This window comes from Oryctolagus cuniculus, chromosome 10 (assembly GCF_964237555.1).
Source record: "Oryctolagus cuniculus chromosome 10, mOryCun1.1, whole genome shotgun sequence".
NCBI lineage: Eukaryota > Metazoa > Chordata > Mammalia > Lagomorpha > Leporidae > Oryctolagus > Oryctolagus cuniculus.
Window position 1 is genome coordinate 89,090,307 of NC_091441.1, and position 20,443 is coordinate 89,110,749.

General features: G+C 39.8%; 1 protein-coding gene across 15 annotated transcripts in view; it reads left to right on the plus strand.

Annotated features, from left to right (window-relative positions):
• The window catches only part of FHIT (fragile histidine triad diadenosine triphosphatase), a 1,583,000-nt gene that overhangs the window by 431,256 nt on the left and 1,131,301 nt on the right, over nucleotides 1–20,443 (plus strand). For 10 of the 15 annotated variants that reach the window (XM_017343924.3, XM_002713411.5, XM_051852260.2 and 7 more), the window contains one exon: nucleotides 5,361–5,452. Coding sequence is in view for 4 of the 15 variants with exons in the window: in XM_051852260.2 (XP_051708220.1) it covers nucleotides 5,361–5,452 (92 nt within the window). In the remaining 11 variants the exon portion in view is untranslated. Of the gene's footprint in view, nucleotides 1–5,360; nucleotides 5,453–12,734; nucleotides 12,804–20,443 lie in introns of all 15 variants that reach the window. The other 5 variants (XM_070050659.1, XM_070050658.1, XM_017343922.3 and 2 more) reach the window with 1 other exon arrangement.

The following is a 20,443-nucleotide window of genomic DNA, read 5'->3' on the forward strand; positions in this document are numbered from 1 at the left end:
TTCCTGTGGTTTTCGTTTTCTTCATTTGTTCATTTGAAAATCGAGGGTTTCTTGCAGTGCAGAGTGACTACAGTATGATAAATACTTACACAGACAAATTAAATGATTCAGTATAGTCACTCTGAAAAGTCTGGTTTCCATGTATGGAATCATGGGTATCATCAACCATGTTGTATTTACATTGTATTTACCATAGTGTATTTACATTGGTAATGTACTCATAAAATTCCCTGTGTACTTTGTTTTACTATTAGAAACCAATCCAAGCCATGTCTGTAGAATGACACACACAAAAGGATGATATTTAAATACCAGGGCTATAATGGGACCAAGCAGTTGAGGCAAATCTAGCATTTTCCTGATGCTTTCTACCTCCTATTTGTACAGATATAAGGTTCTGAAATTGCTAGATTTTTAAAGGGTTTAGCTAACTGCTTCTTCAAGACCTTAGTGCCTCTCAAGCAACTGTATGTATGGAGTATTTTTAAACAGTCAGTATTGACTCAAGAGAAAGCGTTTGGGTCAATTTGGGCTTTTACTTCATGATTACTGAACTTTCCTGCAATTTCTCTCCTCTTATAGACTGAAGAGAAAGAATGTTCTGCACAATTCTAACCCTTTTAAAGAATGACATCCCTGGTTGACAGAGGATGTTGCGGTGATTAGCAGCAGAAATGAATTATCCTCAAATGAACTCCTTTAAAAAAAGAAAGAAAAGAAAAATTCCCTTTTGTTGGGGAAAAAACTAATTTCAAGTCCTAGAATATGTAAGGTTAATGACCAACTTGCTTCAAGGAGAGATACATGAAAAGTAAAATTGTTAAGTCTGCTGAAGAACTAATCAAGCATATTGTTCCCTTGATTCTAGAAAATTGCAGTGGGCTCTTTAGAGACGTTGGAAAGACATCCATGGTGCACTCCTGCTTTGCCTTGTCAGTCAATGTGTATTCCCTCTTCCTCATAGTGTCACTATGTCCAGGGGCGGGTAATGTGCCGAGGCTGCTGGCAGTTGGTGGCGTGCTGATGTTCCTCTAGCCCAGGGCTTCCACTAGGTCCAAATGACAGATGGTTCCCTCTGCTGGTTGAACTAAAATTTAGTCCTCCAAGATGAAAGGACCTGAGAGGACTCACCCACCATCATTCTCACTGACTATTAAATACAATTTTGTATTTGACCCTTAAAAAGCCAAAAATGTGTGACCAGATAAAATGCACTCCAGAACTGGTGGTGGCGTCCCTCCCTGACTCCTTTCCTGTCCCTCTCCTTCGTTGCCTTCTTCCCTCTCTTTTTCTTTTCTTCAAGACAATTTAAAAATGACAGACAAGCTAAAAAAGTAGTGTAATTGACATTTGCATTCCCCCTATCCAAAAATGATTGCCTCTTTTACTTTAGTCAAGTTTTCTTTCAATGTTAGTTTTTCTTTTTTAAAGAAGTTATTAATGAAGCTAGAGTCCATTTTCACCATCATTTCTTTTTTTTTATTTTTATTATTTTTTTTTTGACAGGCAGAGTGGACAGTGAGAGAGAGAGAGAGAGACAGAGAGAAAGGTCTTCCTTTACCATTGGTTCACCCTCCAATGGCCGCTGTGGCCCATGTGCTGCGCTGATCTGAAGCTAGGAGCCAGGTGCTTCTCCTGGTCTCCCATGCGAGTGCAGGGCCCAAGCATCTGGGCCATCCTCCACTGCACTCCCGGGCCACAACAGAGAGCTAGACTAGAAGAGGGGCAACCGGGACAGAATCAGCGCCCCAACCGGGACTAGAACCCAGTGTGCCGGCGCCGCAAGGCGGAGGATTAGCCTATTGCGCTGTGGTGCCAGCCCTCACCATCATTTCTTGTCCTTCCACCTCCACCCTCTATACTCTCTGCCACCTGCAACCCTATCCCAAATTCCCTACCATGTATTTTTGATGTATTTGACCAGTCCATCATTTCAACTTTTGTACATGTATATGTGTACTGAAAATGAGTACAAACTATTTTGTTTGGGAATTCAAAGTTTTCCTTTTTGTTGATTTTCTTCACATGACATTATTTGTGCAATATCTGTATTGATTGCTATAAAACCAGTTGATTCTGTTAGACAGCTGTATAGTGACCAATCCTATAATTATAGCATATTATATTCACTCATTCTCCTTTCAAGGTGATTTGCAGATCATTTCCAAGTTTTATACTAAGAAAATGCAGCGATATTCTTTTTCAAGGAGTCTCTTTGGAAATTTGTTCCTTGAGCTCCTATACTGTATCCTTCCAGGAGGGAGCTCTATGCCATGGGATATGTGGAGAGTCACTTTTGATAAATATAGTAAAAGTGCTTCTCATTGGCACAATTAGTGAGTTTGCCAGACTTCCCTCATAGAAGGAATTGGCTTTCCTTTATTTTCATTTGTGTTTTCTTTGTATCTAGTGAGACTGAGCTTCTTTTTTTATAATCATGGTCTATTATGATTTGTCCTTTGGCTCACCACTTATTTTATTTGTTGCCTTATCTTTTTCTTGATGTTAGAGATTGCTTGTTCCATATAAAATATTTAGCTGATATGTTGACTGGTCTGACACTTGAGAGTCAGTTCAGTTTATCAGTACAGTTAAATTGTTACTGGATTTAGTTTAATTATGTATATTAGCAAGAGATTGGGTATAATCTCTTTGCCTCCAGTCTATTCCAGATCCTTTTGGTTCTTCTTTGAACACGTGCAGCATGAGGTTGACCACTTTCCCTGTACCATTGCTACTTGGTCAGATCCTTTATTCCCCAGTATTACTGCAGGAGCCTCCTAAGTAGCCCTGCTGTTCAGGTCATATCTAGCACAGGGGCAAAACAATATGATGAAAGTGTAGGTTAGATCTTATTCTACCTCTGCTCAAAACTGCAGTGACTTGCTCCAAGTAAAAGCCCACGTCCTTGGAATGGCCCATAACATCGAGGGCCCTCCGGCTCCCCATCTCCTACCATTCTCCTCACTGCTCCAGCCACCCTGGCCTCTCTGCTGTTCTACTCACACACTGAGCATGCACCTGCCTCAGACCTTTGTGTTTTCTGCTCTCACTGCCTGGAACTTTTTAAACTTAGTGCCGTCTTTGTAGCAGTCTTCTACACTTACTTTATTTAGCTGTTTCCTGAGATGTTACCATCTTAGTGAAATCTTTCCTGATTTCTTTGCTTAAAAATGCAACAATCTCCCCAATCCGCTATATGCAGGATTGTGAAAAAGCAGGTGGAAGATGCATATTCTGAAAAAAAGCTCAGCATGTATCTTAAAATTGTATGGGCAGCAAAATAAACTCATCTTTAAAGCCTATTTTCCATGAGCTTTTAAATGTCCTTTTGTATTAGTCTCTTAGGACTGCATTAACAAGTTCCATAGATCGAGTGGCTGAAAACAACAGAAATTCACTGCTTCTCAGTCCTGGAGGCTACAAGTCTGCAATGACAGCTTCACCAGGGCCATGCTCCCTATCAAATCTCGCCTTTGCCTCTTTCTGGCCTCAGGTGGTTTGCAGGCAGTCGTTGGCCTTCTCCCCTTGCAGTTGCATAACTCACCTCTGCCTTCATCATTCCTTGGCATCTCCCTGGTCTCTGACTTCTCAGCATAGTGATCTTGTAAGCACACTGGTCGTGTTGGTTCCGATGCCCAGCATACTCCAGCATAACCCCATCATAACTAATTGTATCTCTGACAACACTATTTCAAAATGGAGTCACATTCTGAGGTACTAGAGGTTAGGAATTCAACATATCCTTTTTTATCTGAGGAACAGGGGGAACATACTTCAGCTCCTAACATTCCTTATTTCCTTGCCTACTCCATGTGTTTCTCCATAGCTCTTAGTACTCTCAAACCAACTACACAGCTGTGTATTTATTTTGTTGGCTCCTCCACCAGAATATTGACAACATGAAGGCAAGCTTTGGGGCTATGATGCTTACTGTTGTAGAAAATAGTGCCTGGTAACTTAGTAATTGCAACAAATACTTCTTTTAAAAATGATTTATTTATTTATTTATTATTTGGAAGTCAGAGTTACAGAGAAAGGGAGGGAGAGATAAAGATTTTCCATCTGCTGGTTCACTCTCCAAATTGCTGCAATGGCCAAGGCTGGGCCAGGCCAGAGCCAGGAGCCAGCAGCTTCATTGGAGTCTCCCACATGAGTATAGGGGCCTAAGCACTTGGACCATCTTCCATTGCTTTCCCAGGTACATTAGCACGGAGCTGGATTAGTAATGAAGCAGCTGGGACTTGAACCAGTGTCCATTTGGGACGCCAGCACTGCAGACAGCAGCTTAACCCACTGTGCCACAGCACCAGGCCCAACAAATACTTCTTGAGTGACTGATTATTTGCTTTCAGTTATCACATTGAGCAGACCATGTGACATGACATGATTCAGACCAAAACCATTAGATAAAGAAAAGAAATAATTACAAAATCTTAGGGACTAAAATGGTGTTTATAATTATGGTGTTTTTATTTGAAAGAAGGGCATGTGAAGGAAACAGAAGTCGAGGTTCAGGCAGAGGAACTGAGCTGTTGAGGGACTAGTGCATTGTCCTCGAGTGATGTATAGATAGCGAGGTTTCTCTGGCCGCCTCACTCCTCCACTTTGGAGTTATTCCTGAAGTCAGGTGGGGACTGAGCTCTCACTTCTCCTTAACCTCTAACATGGAATAGGAACTGTACTTAGTGACTTGTCTTCATGTCTCCCCAAAAAGATTTGTTTAAAGAAATGTCCCCCTAAATATTAATATACCCATTTTACAGAGGTAGACAGTGAGTTGAGCCACTGGTAAGACATAGAAATAGTGTATGTATTACTAGGATTTAAATTCGGGTTAGTTGCGCCAAAGCCTGTGTTCTTTCCCTTTGCCTGAGTCCCTTAGATTCTTATGGGTGCTAGGGTTTCAAGGGAACGAAGGAAATGCACACAAAGGAGACTCTTCAGGCAGACAATTTGGCGCTGACCCCACAAAACCAGAGAAGTCATTTCAGGGCAGCCTCGTCCTTCTGCACAATGGCCGCCTCAGTGCCAGGAGGTTCTGGTTCTTGAGGGAAGTCAGCTGGAGCCAGCACAATCCCAGACTAGGAATCGGAAGCTGGGGAGCCCAGATGTTGTTCTGCCATGTTTTTCTTTTGATCATGTATGAATCACTGGAGTCCCTCTGAGCCACGTCTCCCTTGTACAATCATGTCCCTGCCTCCAGAAATCACACGTGTGCCTTGATTCTGCCCTTTTAACAATACCTGTGCAGTTGTGCTAGTTCAGTATTTGTGGTGAACATTCCTAATGAGGTTTTACCTTGGACCTACCCGACTCACTGGTGAAATGATTGTTTGACTTTCTTGTTCGTGGTGTAGGTATCCAGGACTTCCTATCTGCCTAGCTCCTGTATAAATACCCTGTGTGTCCGGCCATTGAGGAGTCCGAGGCATTCACAGTGCTCCGAAAGGTAGAGTTTATCTTATTTTTTTTTCAGAGTTTGATATTACTGACCTGCTATGGGCATCCTTACAATAATAGTAACTTCCGTATGCACATATAAAATAGAACTTGAAAAAAAAAAAACCCTTGACTGACTTCAGAGAGAATAAGGTGGGGGGCCTCCCATCACTTTGATCACTCCCCCAAAATGTATACAACAGCCTGGACTGAGCTGAGGCTGAAGCAAGAGCAAAGATCCAAGAATACAGTTTGGGACTCCCATGTGGGAGGCAGAAATCTAGTTTCTTGTGTCTTCACCACTCCCTTCTGGGGCCTGCACTTGCAGAAAGCTGGAGTCAGGAGCTGGAGTTGGGACTCCAGGCCTGGTGGTACTCCAGTGTAGGGTATGGGTGTTTTAACTGTAAGGCTAAACACCCAGCCCCAAAAGAGAACTTGTAAAATGCTATCTTATGGATAGATAACTTTGGAGAATTTACCCTTTCTCGAGTTCTATTTGTAGCTGCAATTTTTAAACTGGGATACAAATATTATGTCAGTTAAATAAAAGAATGACAACTTAACTTTCTGAGAGAAAGCATCACCTTTCCTCTCCGTGAAATGTAGCTTAACCATTCCCTGATTGACATGCCATTTTATTATTCTCGCCCCCAGCAGATAGTTTTACAAATTGAATTATTTTTAGTATAAAAAGTAAAATTAAAGTTAGAAAGTCAAGTTGTTATGCTTTGCATGGCCTTGATAATGAACGTGGAATTGAAATGACATCAGTAGCGGAGGGAAGAGGCTTCTGCTATGAGATATGTCTCCTAATGTCATGAGATCGTCCTTGATCAAAGCAAAGCCTAGTGCATATGATGGAACAGTGAAGTAAAGATCTTGCAAGGAAGCTTGAGGTAAAGTAATCACTTGTCTTTATACATCTTTGACTGTTTTCAATGGGTAAGTTGAACATGTGTTCTTAAAAACAGCATTGAATGACAGGGCTCTGCAAAGGATACTCCAAGGTAAGGCCCTCTGTCACGCTTTGATCTGAAGCAGTCTGAGAGAGCCTGAGAAGGAAAGTCTCTTTCTGACCTTCTCTTCCCCCAAGGCAGGCCATAGAAATGAAAATCCCTTTCCCCCAATGCCAGCCGGAAAATCTAGAAATACGACTCTAACCTTCCCTACCCGTCTGTGTAAGACCTGGCTGTAAAGAAGTTCTCTGGCCTAGCTTGTTTGATATATATGGGTCACAGGACCCTCATTCCAGAAGGGGTCCTGCCCTTCACCTAGGGGGAAAGGATGCCACAGAGAGAGACCCAGAAGAATCTGAACAGACTGGGCTGCTGGATTTCCCCTCTAGGTTTATTATTGTCAGACCATACCCTTTTTGCCCAATCGCATTTCTCCACAGCTGTACATTTTTCAGAGAATGTACCATTGTGCAAAAGGACGAGGGTGCCCTGAAACGACTTTATGCTTTTCTCTTGTGAGAGTGTTGGCCTCTTAGGATAGGTGAGGAAAGGCGTCACACTTTTTCAGCCCCACAGTAGTGATCTGGATCTGGTACTCTCCCCAGCATGTTGTTTTCCCAAAGACTCAAAAATGCACACTCTCCATTTCTCTCGCTTCTCCTCATCATTCCTCCTTTGACAATGCCTCCCATTCTTAGCTCCACAAACAATGTAGCATGCATAACAAGTAAATCATTGAAGGGCTTGTGTGCCAGAATGCAGAAATTCTACACTCCACTCCTTGCTTCTAGGAAAGACCTAGTCCCCTGAACCCACTTTACAGCTATCTGCTTGCTTATCCTAAGTCCTACCTTCCACTCTATCTGGTTCTGTAGTCGCTTGAAACTGATGCTGCTATGGTTTGAATGTGATGAATCCTCTCTGAAACTAATGTTTGCTGTTCATCTCCATTGTGAGGGGTGAAGAGGGTAGAGATCTGATCTGACTATGATGTTTAGAGCTGGGGCTGTGGGAGGTAATAAGGAATAGTTAAGATCATGGGGTGGAACCCCTATGGCTAAGAAAGCACGAGAGACCAGAGCACACACACACACACACGTGTGTGTATTCTGTGTCTCTTGCCCTGTAGCATCCTGGGCTATCTCAGAAGCTACCAGCAAGGAGTCCTTCACCAGACCACCAGATGTGGACCAGAACTGTCGGCTAAAATAAACCTCATTTCTTTATAATTTGATCACCCTTTGTTGTTGTGTTATTAATAGCAGAAAAACAGACTCTGGATTTCTTATACAAAGCTTACAGAGTTGGGCCGGACACCCCTAGATTTATAGGGCTGTGGGCTATTGCCACATCTTCTAGAAGCAGTCAGCAAATGCAGACTGTGGGAGGATGAGGCCAGCTTCTTCATTTCCTAATGTGCCTGGTTTTTCTCTGGCTAAAGAGGTAACCTGGGAAATAGAGAAGGTTGAAAGGCAGTAAGTGACATGAGGTTAAATGGAGCACTGGTGTTACATGCCTCTTTACAATGAGTTTGGCACATAATTATTTGATTCCTGTGTTATTGTTTTTCTCTTTAGTGTTTTAAACCCCCAAGCAAAATTCTTTCTAACATGAAAGCTGTCAGTATAAAATGTGTATCTGAAAGGGTGACATTTTAATATCAGTAATTACTGAAAAGAAGAATTGTAAACTCTTCAAGTTTTAGAAGCCTCACTTATTCCTCCCAGTTCATCACAAATTGTTATTTCTCTCCTAATAATAAAGAGTATGTACCTAAAGACACCAAGCAGCCCCTCTTTAACTGATTCTTCTCTTTACAAGAACTGACTCAGATTTCTGCTCACTGCTGTGTGAACTTACTCAATGTACTTAACCTCTCTGAGCTCTGTTTTTTTTTCTACTGTAAAATGAGACAGATTAGAGAAACCACCTCCTACAGTGTTTAAAAAAGATTAAGTGACAATTTATGTCATGTTGTTAGCAAAGGGCTGGGCATACAGAAGGAAGTCATGATGATTATTAATGGAAGGAAATATGTTCCTACTAACTCTGTTGGTATTTAAGGATTTCTAATATTTTATTTCAATTAAGACATTACATTTGGCAGTCTTTACTGAGACAGGATATAGAGTGATATTTGAGACCTGCCCCTCCCCCTGCAAAAAGTAAGGTAAAATAACATGACAAAGTACAGTATAATCTTTGGTAGTCGTGATCCTGTATAAGCCTCATTGCTTCGAGATTAAGTGTTGCCAGTCTGAGAGCCAGATCTGACTGATGCTTTATTATTTTACTTTATGCTGTACTTTCATTCCAAATCTTTTCATGTATTTGGCAAGATGATCAAGGAAGCTCTGAGTCTGACTTCTGATTCTACTTAAAACTAAAACTCCGTATTATTAGATAAAGTACTGGATGAAAGTGAAATGTTTTGGGTAGAGTTAAATAATGCAAGCAATGTTTCCTGAATGGTTTTGTTTCTCCTTACTTCCAGTATGGCTAAGGAAGTTCTGGTTCTGATAGTCCCACAGATATCGATTCTAAAGTACAAGCTGAAACAAGAAAAGTTACCTGAAGGCACTAGAATTAAAATAAACAGCAGATTTTTGAGGGAGGTTGGGATTCAGAACTTGTAAGAATGGGCCAATTTAAGGTGAATTTCACATTTTACAACTTTTAAACTGAAGGTAGCAGACATTAATGTTGCTTGCAGTGGCTAACCTCCAGTAGAAAACCTGCAGTCTCTTTGATTCCAAAACCCAGGAACACAGTTCAGGGAAACCATGGCCATTGAAAAATGAGTTCAGAATACTGGAAGGGAAAACCAAGGAGAACAACCTCCTAATTTTGTGTATAAACATTGTCCAAATTTCTGGCTGATATCTTAAGCATACATACATGAAGTAAACACAGACTAGCACTATCAAAATAAATGATTTGAACTGCTCTTTGGCTGCTACATTAGAGACAGTTTTTGATGTGGGTGTAAGTTAATTACCTGGTAAAATGAGTAAAACAAGATTCTTCAGGGAACTACAACTGAATTCAGACCCTTCACACCCTAACATATACTTTCAAACATTTACATGATAATTATAAAATTATATGACATACAAAGAATGAAGAAAATGGGACCCATTTTGAAGACAAAGCTGAGCCATTTCCATGATGGCCCAGAGGTAGGATTTACTGATTTTAAAGCTAAAACTGTTTATAACCGTACTCTACAACGAACAGGAAAATAGACACATAATGAATAAAATGGTGTTAAGTAGAAACCACAGAAAAGAACCAAATAGAAATTCTAAAACTGTAAAATGCAATATTTGAAAGAAAAATATACTGAGTGGATTTGTAGCAATCAAGCATATTAGAGGAAAGTGTCAGTAAACCTGATCCATGGGAAATTTTTTTTGAAGAATATGAATTTAAAGAAAAAGCTTTAAAAAACTGAATGGGGGGAAGAAGAATAGACACTTATGGAACTGTCTGGCAGGAATTAAAAAGTATAGCGTATCTCAGAAGAAAAAGAGACAGTGATACAGAAAGTATACTTGAAGAAATATTGGCCGTGCTTAGCACCAACAATACATACAAAATATTTTTTAAAAATGATTATTTATTTGAAAGGCAAAGTGACAGAGAAAGGGGGAGAGATGAAGAGATTGTCTATCTTCTGGTTCACCCTTAAATTGGCTGCAATGACTGGTGCTGGGCCTGCCTGAAGCCAGGAGCCAGAATCCCAGCCAGATCTCCCATGTAAGTGGCAGGGACTCAAGCACACATGCCATCTTCTACTGCTTTTCCAGGTGCATTATCAGGGAGCTGGATCAAAAGTGGAGCAGTTGGTTCTCCAACTGATACTCAGATATGGAATGCTGGTATGGCAAGCAGAAGCTAAAATAGGTGTCCTAGAATGCTGGGCCCTAAAGAGAAAATGTTGATAGAAACCAGAGAAAATGGCACAATACCTTTTGGGGGAGCATTGCCTTGAATGAGCACTAACTTATTGGAAGTTACACAGGCTAGGCAAATTGAAATAATTCTCATGTTTTTTAAGCACAGAGAGAGGGGAGGGAAATAAAAAACCAAAACCAAAACAAAACAAAATCTTTTAACCCCAAATTCTATGTGTACTGCAAATGTCCTTTGAGAATTTAGACAAATTAAAGGCACTTTTAGATAAAAGACAACTTAGAGACCTCATTGCCAGCAACTCTGCATCACAAGAAATGCTAAAGGATGTTTTTCAAGCTCAAGTGAGATAACACCAGATGGGATCTTAAATCTTCAAAAAGGAATAAAATATATTAGAAACTGTAAATAAAAAAGCTGATTTTCTCATTTTACACTCTTGAAAATACATAGAATCTGTTAAAGAAAAATTTTTTCGCTGTCTTGTTTATAATGTATTAAGTGTTGATGTTTGAATGCAGATGACAATTATCACTTGAAGAGTGAGGTAGATGGCAAATGGACTTGTAATGGAGGACTTAAAAAAATCTATTGAAAATTTGCATGATCTTCTCATTCCATTTTTCCATGGACTTTTTGAGCTCCAGTCATATTCTTCCAAGTTTTTCAAATTTCATAGAAAAGAATATGAAATTAATTCTAAGTAGACTGTGAAAGATTAAGAAAATATGTTTTAGTAAAAACACCAAAAATTGAATAAGCTAGTTAAAATAGAATCCCATTTAAAAATGATCTAACAAGATTGCAAGAAGGGTCGGCGCCTTGGTTCACTTGGTTGGTCCTCTGCCTGCGGTGCTGGCATACCGTATGGGCGCTGGATTCTGGTCCCTGGTTGTTCCTCTTCCAGTCCAGCTCTCTGCTATGGCCTGGGAGGGCAATGGAGGATGGCCCAAGTGCTTGGGCCCCTGCACCCACATGGAAGACCAGGAGGAAGCACCTGGCTCCTGGCTTCTGATCAGCACAGCTCTGGCTGTAGCGGCCATTTGGGGAGTGAATCAATGGAGGGAAGACCTTTCTTTCTGTCTCTCTCTCTCTCTCAATGTCTATAGCTCTACCTGTCCAATTAAAAAAGAAAAGATTGCAAGAAAGAATATATAGAATAACAGGATCAGAGTAGCAATGTGAGAAATGAATAATAAAATTGCAGCTTAAGGTACAACTGTAACAGCAGTTATATTAAGTGTTAGTGGACTAAACGCTCTAACTAAAAGGCAGAGATGGCAGCCTATAAAAAAGCAAGAGCAACTGTGTTTTCTGAGCAAGACTTTAAATAGAAGGATATAGATAGGCTTTAGATAAACTGATGAGAAAATGTACACCATGGAAACAGGATTGAAAGCCCAGAGTAGCTACATTAATAACAGATAGATTAAACTTTAAGACAAAAAGATATTACCAGATATAAAGGTGAGCATTTCATAATAACAAAAGAGTCATTGTTTAATAACAACATTAACATTATATATGAGCATTTTAATGCTGAAATTCCAAGTGAGAAGCAAGCCTTACAGTGCTGCAGGTCAGGTCACCACATGGTACACCTGCATCCCATATTCGAGTGTCTGATTCATGTCCCAAGTAAGCAAGATCACTTTATGTATTTTTTTTCAAGTAAACAGATGTTAAAATCTCTTATATTGACTTCATTCTCTATGTCCATCTGGTTTCAAAATGCAGACACTACAGTCAAATACATTTACATGCACAAAACTATGCTTCAGTGTCATCCAAATATATCACACTCATACTACCTTAGCAAAACATTTGTTTAAATTGGAATTAAAAGTTTAGTGCATTTTGATACAAAAAAATATTGAAATCCATGCATACGGGGGGTCTTCAGAATGTTCATGCAAAATACATTTTGTGAAAAAACTATTCATGGACTTCAGTTTTTTGTACCACAATAAACTTATCTGTTAATTCTATTTTTCTGTGAGCTTTTTGAAATATCTTCATTTATGTTTTCAGCATTTCCTCCCATTTGTGAGTGTAAGAAACTGGTTCAAACAGGCTAGTATTCCTGTTTTCAGAAAAGTTAAAGCATGTCAGAAATCTCTCATATCATCAAACAGTTCCATACTCATTACTTAGATTTCATAAAAATTGGTGTAATTACACCTGCTATTCAAAATCTTGATGGAATCTATTTAAATCATATTTGTGAATAAACATTAGTCTATTGTGTTTTTTCTTACAGAGCCCTAAGAAAGGTGCATGGTAGGAATCTCAGTGGAATCAGAATAGTTATATTTGTTAAAATTCATTAATCTGGACTTCTGTGCTTCAAGTAGTCACTACTTATTTAAGTGACCCAATGTTGTCTGCAACAATGAGGACTTTTTTTTTTCTTTTTTACAGTCTTCATATCATCTTTCGTAAAATAACAGACCGAGCCCCAGAAGGGATATAATTTGACCAGTGGCACCTGTAAGTGTCATTCTCAGAATTTGGATCCCTATCTCTCTGTTATCAAAACCTATGCTTATGCTGATACAGTTAGCCAGTTCTAAAATAGTGAATGAGTTAAGAGTTCGGGCATTACTTCTAAGAATAATTCTAATTTACAAAGTAGTCAGTGTGCAGAATCAGCACATGCTGGGTTAGAATTCATGTGCTGTATGAAGTCTCTGATGGTGTTGTGGCTTAGAAAGCTCCAAAGAACCCTAACAGCATAAAATCTGTATATTGTGTTTGTGTTTTCTTTATAAAAATGCATTATTCGTCAAGACCTGAGGACGTGGAGAGTGACAGAGAGTTAAGGTCACTTGGGTACCATCAGTGACAGCTTTGCCAATACAATCGGAATGCTCCTCAGCTGTAAAGCTTATTTAATGCAAATAGGCCCCAACAACCTTTCTACTAATGTATAGTGCTCCCTTGTCAGTTTGAAATGAGCAAACTGTCAGCCTGACAATTACCATGCATACAGTATATGCTCATTAAATCATGCACCGTGGGTTTCTTCACATTGTCAAATGTCTTAATTGAAAAAATGTGTAGTGTCACTCTCATGGGAAGGAGGCAAGAATCAGATGGCTCCAGAGCTTGCTCTTAATATTTCAGAGTTTGCTTTTAACTACAGCCAGAAATCATTCTCTTTTACAGTTTTGATTAAAAGACTATTCCTTCTGCATTTTTTGTTTTGTTTCTAATTCCAACACTGTAATTACAATGGAGTTGCTTTTATAATAGAGCTGCTAACTCATTCTGCCTGCAGATGAGAATCAAGGGGAAAGAGCTCAGTATTGGGGGCTGCAACAATAGAGTGTGTTGGGGATGAAATAAACTTGGAATTGAGATCCAGATGGATTTTAGCTTGTTAAATCTCTTCTTCAGTGTTAGTATTTTGTAGGTTTAGACCTTATCATAACATCAGTGGGTGGGTTAATACTTTCTGACAGCTAAAGCCCTTAGGCTACTGATGTCTCTCAATTTGTTTATATTTGAGCTTTAAAAAACACCAATGCCCAGACCAAATAAATTAGAATCTTTGGGGGTAACAGCTTTTAAAAGCTTTCTAGATGATTCTAATATTGGCCAAGGTTGAGAGAGATTGACTCAAACTAACAAAATTGTCCAGATTGGTCAAAATGAATCTCACCTACTCCTATCATTAACTCAGCCCACTTTAATGTTTCCTAAAGGGATACACACCTACTAGGGTTCCACAAGGTTAAAAAATCCTAGTTTTGGACTCCAGGCAGGGCCCAGGAATCTCAGATTTTATCTAGCACTCTAGGTAAGTCATGTGCAGTAAGGTTTGAGAAAGATGATCTTTGTAAGTGGAGTTCACAGTAAATTAAGAATTCAGGTCAGGCTGTGTGTGTGTGTGTGTCTATGTGTACATGTATTAAAGCAGTAGGGATTTGGGTACATTCATTTGGGTCCAACTGGAATCATGCATGGTAATAATAGTAACTACTTTTTTGAAAACACCCCACTATTTATAAGACCCAGAAATATATACACATTCTTCGGTCTCTAATTGTTAGGCATGAGAACCTAATGACTAGTATTAATGAGCTTTTGAAGAGCCTACAAAAACACTGAGAATTAAAAAGAAAAATTATTTTGTTTTCAGTATATGTAGAAATTGTAAAATCAGAACTATTTGATTTTTAATGAAGTGTCAACAAAATGGAATATTATGCCATTGTCATTAATTGCTAGTTTAATAATTATAAAAAATCTACTTTCAGAGTTGTTTTATGAGTTAGCTTTTCTTGCTTCTTAAGATTTTCTGAAAATGCATGATAATTACTGAGTGATTCTAGCCAATTTTAAAATTAAATTAACCAAATTACATGTAAGCAAATAATTGCAATTGCAAATGCATGAAAATATTTTCAAAGATTTCACATATAAAAATTATTGAGTGTAGTATAGCAGATAAAATATGGGATTGAGCCTCCCAAAGAAAATGTGCTGAAATCTCAGGACAGTCATGTAACTTGATGTTATGTACCTAAAAGTTAAATAATATTGGATTATCCTGGGCTCCATTCTCACTGATATGGCTATCAAAATATATGCCTAAGCAACTGTGAAACATACAGTTGAGTGGCCACTGTTGTGTGCAGTTGGCTAAGACATGCCTTGCAACACTAACATCCGATGTTCCAGTGCCTGTGGTAGTCCTGGCTGCTCTGCTTCTGATCCTGCTTCTTGCTTATGTGCCTGGGAAGGCAACAGAGGATGGCCTAAATATTTGGGTCCTTGCCACCCATCTAGGAAACCAGTATGAAATTCCTGGATCCTGACTTTGCTCTGGCCCAGCCATGGCTTCTGAGGCCATTTGGGGAGTGAACCAACAAATGAAAGATCTCTCTCGATCTCTTTCAGTGTGTATGTGTGATTCTGCATTTCAAATAAATCTTTAAAAAAGAAATCATTATTGCTCACTTCCTTTTTCTAAAAAGTCCAAAAACATAAAAAGAAAAAATTAGTATTTTAGCCACATATCACAGTACATTTAAAAGTACATCACTTATACAGAAGTTGAGAATGTTAATGAGCATCCAATGAAAGTGACAAGTCAAACTGCACACTACACTACTTGCTCAGAAAATTACCCCTCAACAATTGGCAGTAATAATAGTAAAACAACACGGAACTAGCATAAGAGACAGGAATGTATGCCCTGGCAATTTAGAGTCACTGAGGTCAGTTGATGGCCAGAGCTAATTGTATCTTTTTTGAATTCTCTATGCTTATTCATCTTTTGGATTTCATGGCATGTGGGGTCCCTTATCAATGAATTATGATTGCACTAAATTCTTCTGACCAGTAAATTATGATTGTGGCTGTTGTGGCTCTCTTTATCCTAATCTCTGTTTCTTTTGTAAAATGTGCGACAGCTATTTTATTTGTTTACTTTTGTTTTTGACTCTTCCTCCTTTCCTAATACAATCTGTATAAAAACAGGAGCCACAGCTATGCTTCTTTATCTAAACAGTCGTGCTGGAAAAAAAAATTGGTTGTAACAATCCATCATTTTGTTTCAGCCAGCAATCATCAGCCAGGCAAGGAGTGTCAGGCCATTAGAAACGATGTTACACATGTTGAACTGCTCAAGAAATATTTTAGTACATCTCTTTTAAACTTAGGATCCTATCACTGCAAGTCATTAATAAATGAGTGATGGGAGAGAAGCCATATTCAGGATTCATGCAGACCTCTAACCTCCCTCTGCATCCAAAAGGCCAAAAAAAAAAAAAAAAAAAAAAAAAAAGCTTGTCTATAAATTCTACAAATTTTAGTTGATTAAAATGCTTAATTGTTCACTTGAAAATGACTATACTTTTGAGAGAGGCCTGAAAACTTCTTGGCAATGGTTCAGCTGATTAATAATTTAGAACAATGATTGACTGGAGAGTGGAAGTGGAGATGATAGCCTCTCATTTTTCCCTTTATTGTTTCAGACAAATTGGTAACTCATGGTGCAGGTGTGAAATATCCTGGTTAACTGCCCGAAGTTTTGAATTAAAGCTAGAACATGATATTTGATCTTTACTCTTCAAGGTGTTGGCCTCAACCCTGCTGGCATGGAATCCCTTTGTGACCATGTTGCTCTTGATGCTTAGCTTAGCTCTGAAAGTCACTGCAAAGTCTGTGTGAACTACAACATATTTTACTATGGCTCCACTGTGTGTGCCTTGTTTTGCTAGACCCTCGTTAGGGTAAAACAAGGGATATGACACAATCCTAAATTGAAGTAGTTAAAAACTCTGGTAAGAGAGACACATACAGGTAGAAATTTTTCTTGTACCAGCTGAAAAGTCTTAAGTGTTAAGAGAGCTACATGAATAAATATAGCATGGGAGCCATTACCTTACAGGAATGATGGCAGTGATTGGCTCAACCTGGCATTTGTGATTTAAAACAATGTGAGAGGGGCTGGCATTGTGGCACATTAGCAATCCCAGCACCCGATACCAGAGTACTGAATTAAGTACCCGAGACTCCACTTCCAATCCAGCTTTCTGCAAATGTGCCTGGAGAGTCAATGAAAAATGGCCCAAATACTTGCATTCCAACTCCCACATGGGAGACTGGTCCAGCCCCAGCTGTGTGGGTATTTGGGGAGTGGACCGTCAGATGGAATCTCTCTTTCTCCCTCCCTCCCTCTCTCCCTCTCTCCCTCTCTCTTTCTCACCCTTTCTCCCTGTTGCTCTGCTCTCCAAATAAATTTTAAAAAAAGCAAGAATTTCAAACTAGTTCCAGTTGTCCATGTTGATAACAGCAATTATAATTAGAAAATAGTTAAAAGTAGTTAAGAAAAGAATGCTGGTGTGAGAACTTGGTCTAGATTTTCAAAGCTCCAGGCTTGTCTTTAGAAAGAGAAGATCCAGATAAATTGTATCCTACAAGGGCCCAAGTGACCCTTGTCTAGAAAGTACGTAGAATTTAGCTAGAAATTTCCATTTGGTCTTGGGAGAAGTTGTGACTTTAACTGGAACCCGTGTCGTAGACACTGTCAGGTGCATTGATGTTCTGCTGCCTCTAAGGAGAAGCAACTTGAGCCCCCCAGTGCAATGCCACAGGTTCAGAAGAGTGACTGGTTTTGCATGTAAATAAAAGAGTGAGTTATTTGCGTCTAGATCTTCTTCTACTGTATGAATTTTTGCCAACTAATGAAGAAGTGGACACTCAGACTCACCTCAGTGAACATTTGTTCATGTGTGTTTTCCCTCCTCCTCAACCTAAGTAACTTCCAGGATATTCATGCTTTGAGTTTTATCTGTGTCCATTTGTATGTGTTATTGTTATGAACTGAACTGTGTCCCCATATGTTTATTTGTTGAAGTCCCAATCTGCAGTGTATTTCTATGAAGGGACTTCGAAAAGTTCATGGAAAATGTGAATTATGAAAAAAAAAAAAACTAAGCAAGGATTTTATCATTTTTTGCACCAAAACAAGCTTACCTTTTAATTCCTTTTTCTACTCAGTTTTGAAATATCTTTGTATTTGGAGATAGGGCCTTTAAGGAAGTAACAGAGTTAAATATGATCATAAGAATAGAGCCTTTATCCAGTATGAATAGTCATTGCCCTTATAAGAAGAGGAATGGAGGGGTAGTTGCTGTGGCACAGTGGGTTAAGCCCATATCACATATTGGGAGTACCAGTTTGTGTGCCAGCTACTCTGCTTCTAATCTACTAATGCATCCTGGGAGGCAGCAGATGATACTTCAAGTGCTTGAGTACCTGCTACCCATGTATGAGACCTGGATGGAGTTTTCTGATTCGTGTTCATCTTGGTCCATTCCTGGCTATTGTGGGCATTTGGAGAGTGAACCAGTAGATGTAAGATCTATCCTCTTTCTTTCTGTCTCTCAACTTGCCTCTCAAGTCAATGAAAAGAAGTAAAAATAACCACCATGATTGTGCACACAGAGGAAAGGTTGTATGAAGACGCATGAATGCAGATATTCATCTGCAAGCTAGCATCTCAGTCTTGGATTTGCAGCCTCCGCAATTGGGAGAAAATACATTTCTGCTTTTAAGACATCCAGTCTCTGGGCTTTTGTTATAGAAGACCAAGCTGACCAAGATAGTGTTTAACAAATCCCCCTGATGAGTTTGATTTATGAGTCTGATTTAGTAAGTTTAATAGAACTCTGAATTTGGGCCAAAACAACTGTGAATGTCTTTAAATTATTCTCCTGTCCATATCATTAAGTAATGCCCAGGATAACCATAACCTTAAGCTATGGATTTATGCAGAACCTTTTTTTTTTTCACTTGGCCATCTACATATTCAACAAATAATCATGGATTGCCTACTTTGTGCACATTATTCATGGTTCATCCTCAGAAGGACTTGTCAGTCCAGAAGAGGAAATATAAGAGGCACTTAAACCACCATCATTTGTATTTGGAAATGCTGTGGGCACGCTAGGAGTAAAGGGAGTCGCTGGAGGAGGTGGTATTCAAGAAGGACTTTGGGAACAGTTGGGATTTGTTCACACAGGGTTGGGCAGTGGGGTGAGACCATTTGAAGAGGAGAAGGAATAGTGAACAGAGGCTTAGAAGTTGAATGGCTGGCAAGTTCATTGGGAGTCAGGAATGTTGACTGACTTGCAGAATATGCGAAGAGAAGAAGTTTTCTTTCATAAGGCTGAACTATCTCAGATTAAATGGGCTTCCCTGACAAAGGAACAATGATAGGCCAGACATTGTCCAACCTGTGTCACTAGGTGTGGCGGCTTGCCTGGGTTCCTTTCACAAATTACAGTTCAGAGACATCAAAGTAGGGATAGTAAAGCAAACATTTATTGAAAAGGGTTTCAAGCGAGGAAGGGGACAGTAGAGAGAGCACATGACACCTTTTCTTCCTAATTTGGGGCTTTTATTGCTAAAGTGTGAGAGACATCAACTTGTGATGTGGCTGTGATGCTTATGATTGGCATTTATGATTGACATCTGGGAGCTGCATACCTTTGAGATCTTTGCATGAGGCTGCAAACTAGACTTTTCAAGGTTGACTGGGTTCCTGTTTTAGCAGGATACTTTAGCCACAAGTTAAACCACAAAGAGGATGGTCTTAGGTGGGTCCAGCCAGAGAGCAGGGTCTTTGGATTCACCCATGGAGGAAGGTGTTGTGTCCCGTCTCCATTCGCTCCTGTCTAATTATCTAATTGACACAGGCATCATTGAATTGACTTATCCATATTCATAATATCCCTGCAAGCTATGTACTAATATTATCCCCACTTTATAGATGAGGAAACCGAGGCTTCAGTGGGTTCTATCACTTGACAAATACAAATGGTGGAACTGGGATTTGAACCTTGGTATCTGGTTCCAGAGCCCTTGCTTATATAAAGGCAGCCTGAGCATCTGAACTGGGGGATGAGGGAGTTAATAGATTTGCAAATGGGATAAGATGCATATTTGGCATATTTCCTGGAGCAAAAAGAAAGGCAGAGTCCCTGTCTCTCTGGCAACCACAAGGGAAATCTCAATGCCCTTGACCATTTCCCTGTAAGTTAGCCCTCTCTCCATGGAGATAAATCATTGGGGCAGGGAAACAAAAGTGTTTTTCAGGAGCTCTGCTGCCATGGCTAGCCTAGGTCTGATATGAAAGGAGCTTTTCTGCCTCGGTTGCCTTCCGGGGTTACATTCTTCATGAATCTGCTGCCTCAAAATGGAGCTTGTTAGTTGCGTGTCATCTGAGGATGGCGATTAGTTGCATGTGTTTGGTTGGGTGCCAGCCCCCTGGGGCGCCAGACCTCACTGCAGGAGCCACTGTGTGTCATGAATTAGTCTTGAAAATAAAAGCAAGTTCTTAAAATGGAGCATGCTAATTTGGGTTTTGCTAACCCCTTCTGAAGAAGGCACGGCCTGTTCGGTGCCAGCTGGCTGAGTTGGCATTCAGCAAGAAGCTGGGTCCCTACCAAAAAATGCATTGCAACCCCTGCCCCGCTTTGAGAGCAAAGCTGCAGTGAGGAGGTAGTGGGCACTGAGAAACAAGGTGAAACTAGGGGCAAGGACAGTACAGTGATGGGCATAATGAAAGGGAACTGAAGTCGCCATGGTATTCCCGCTTCTCTCTACCTTAAAAG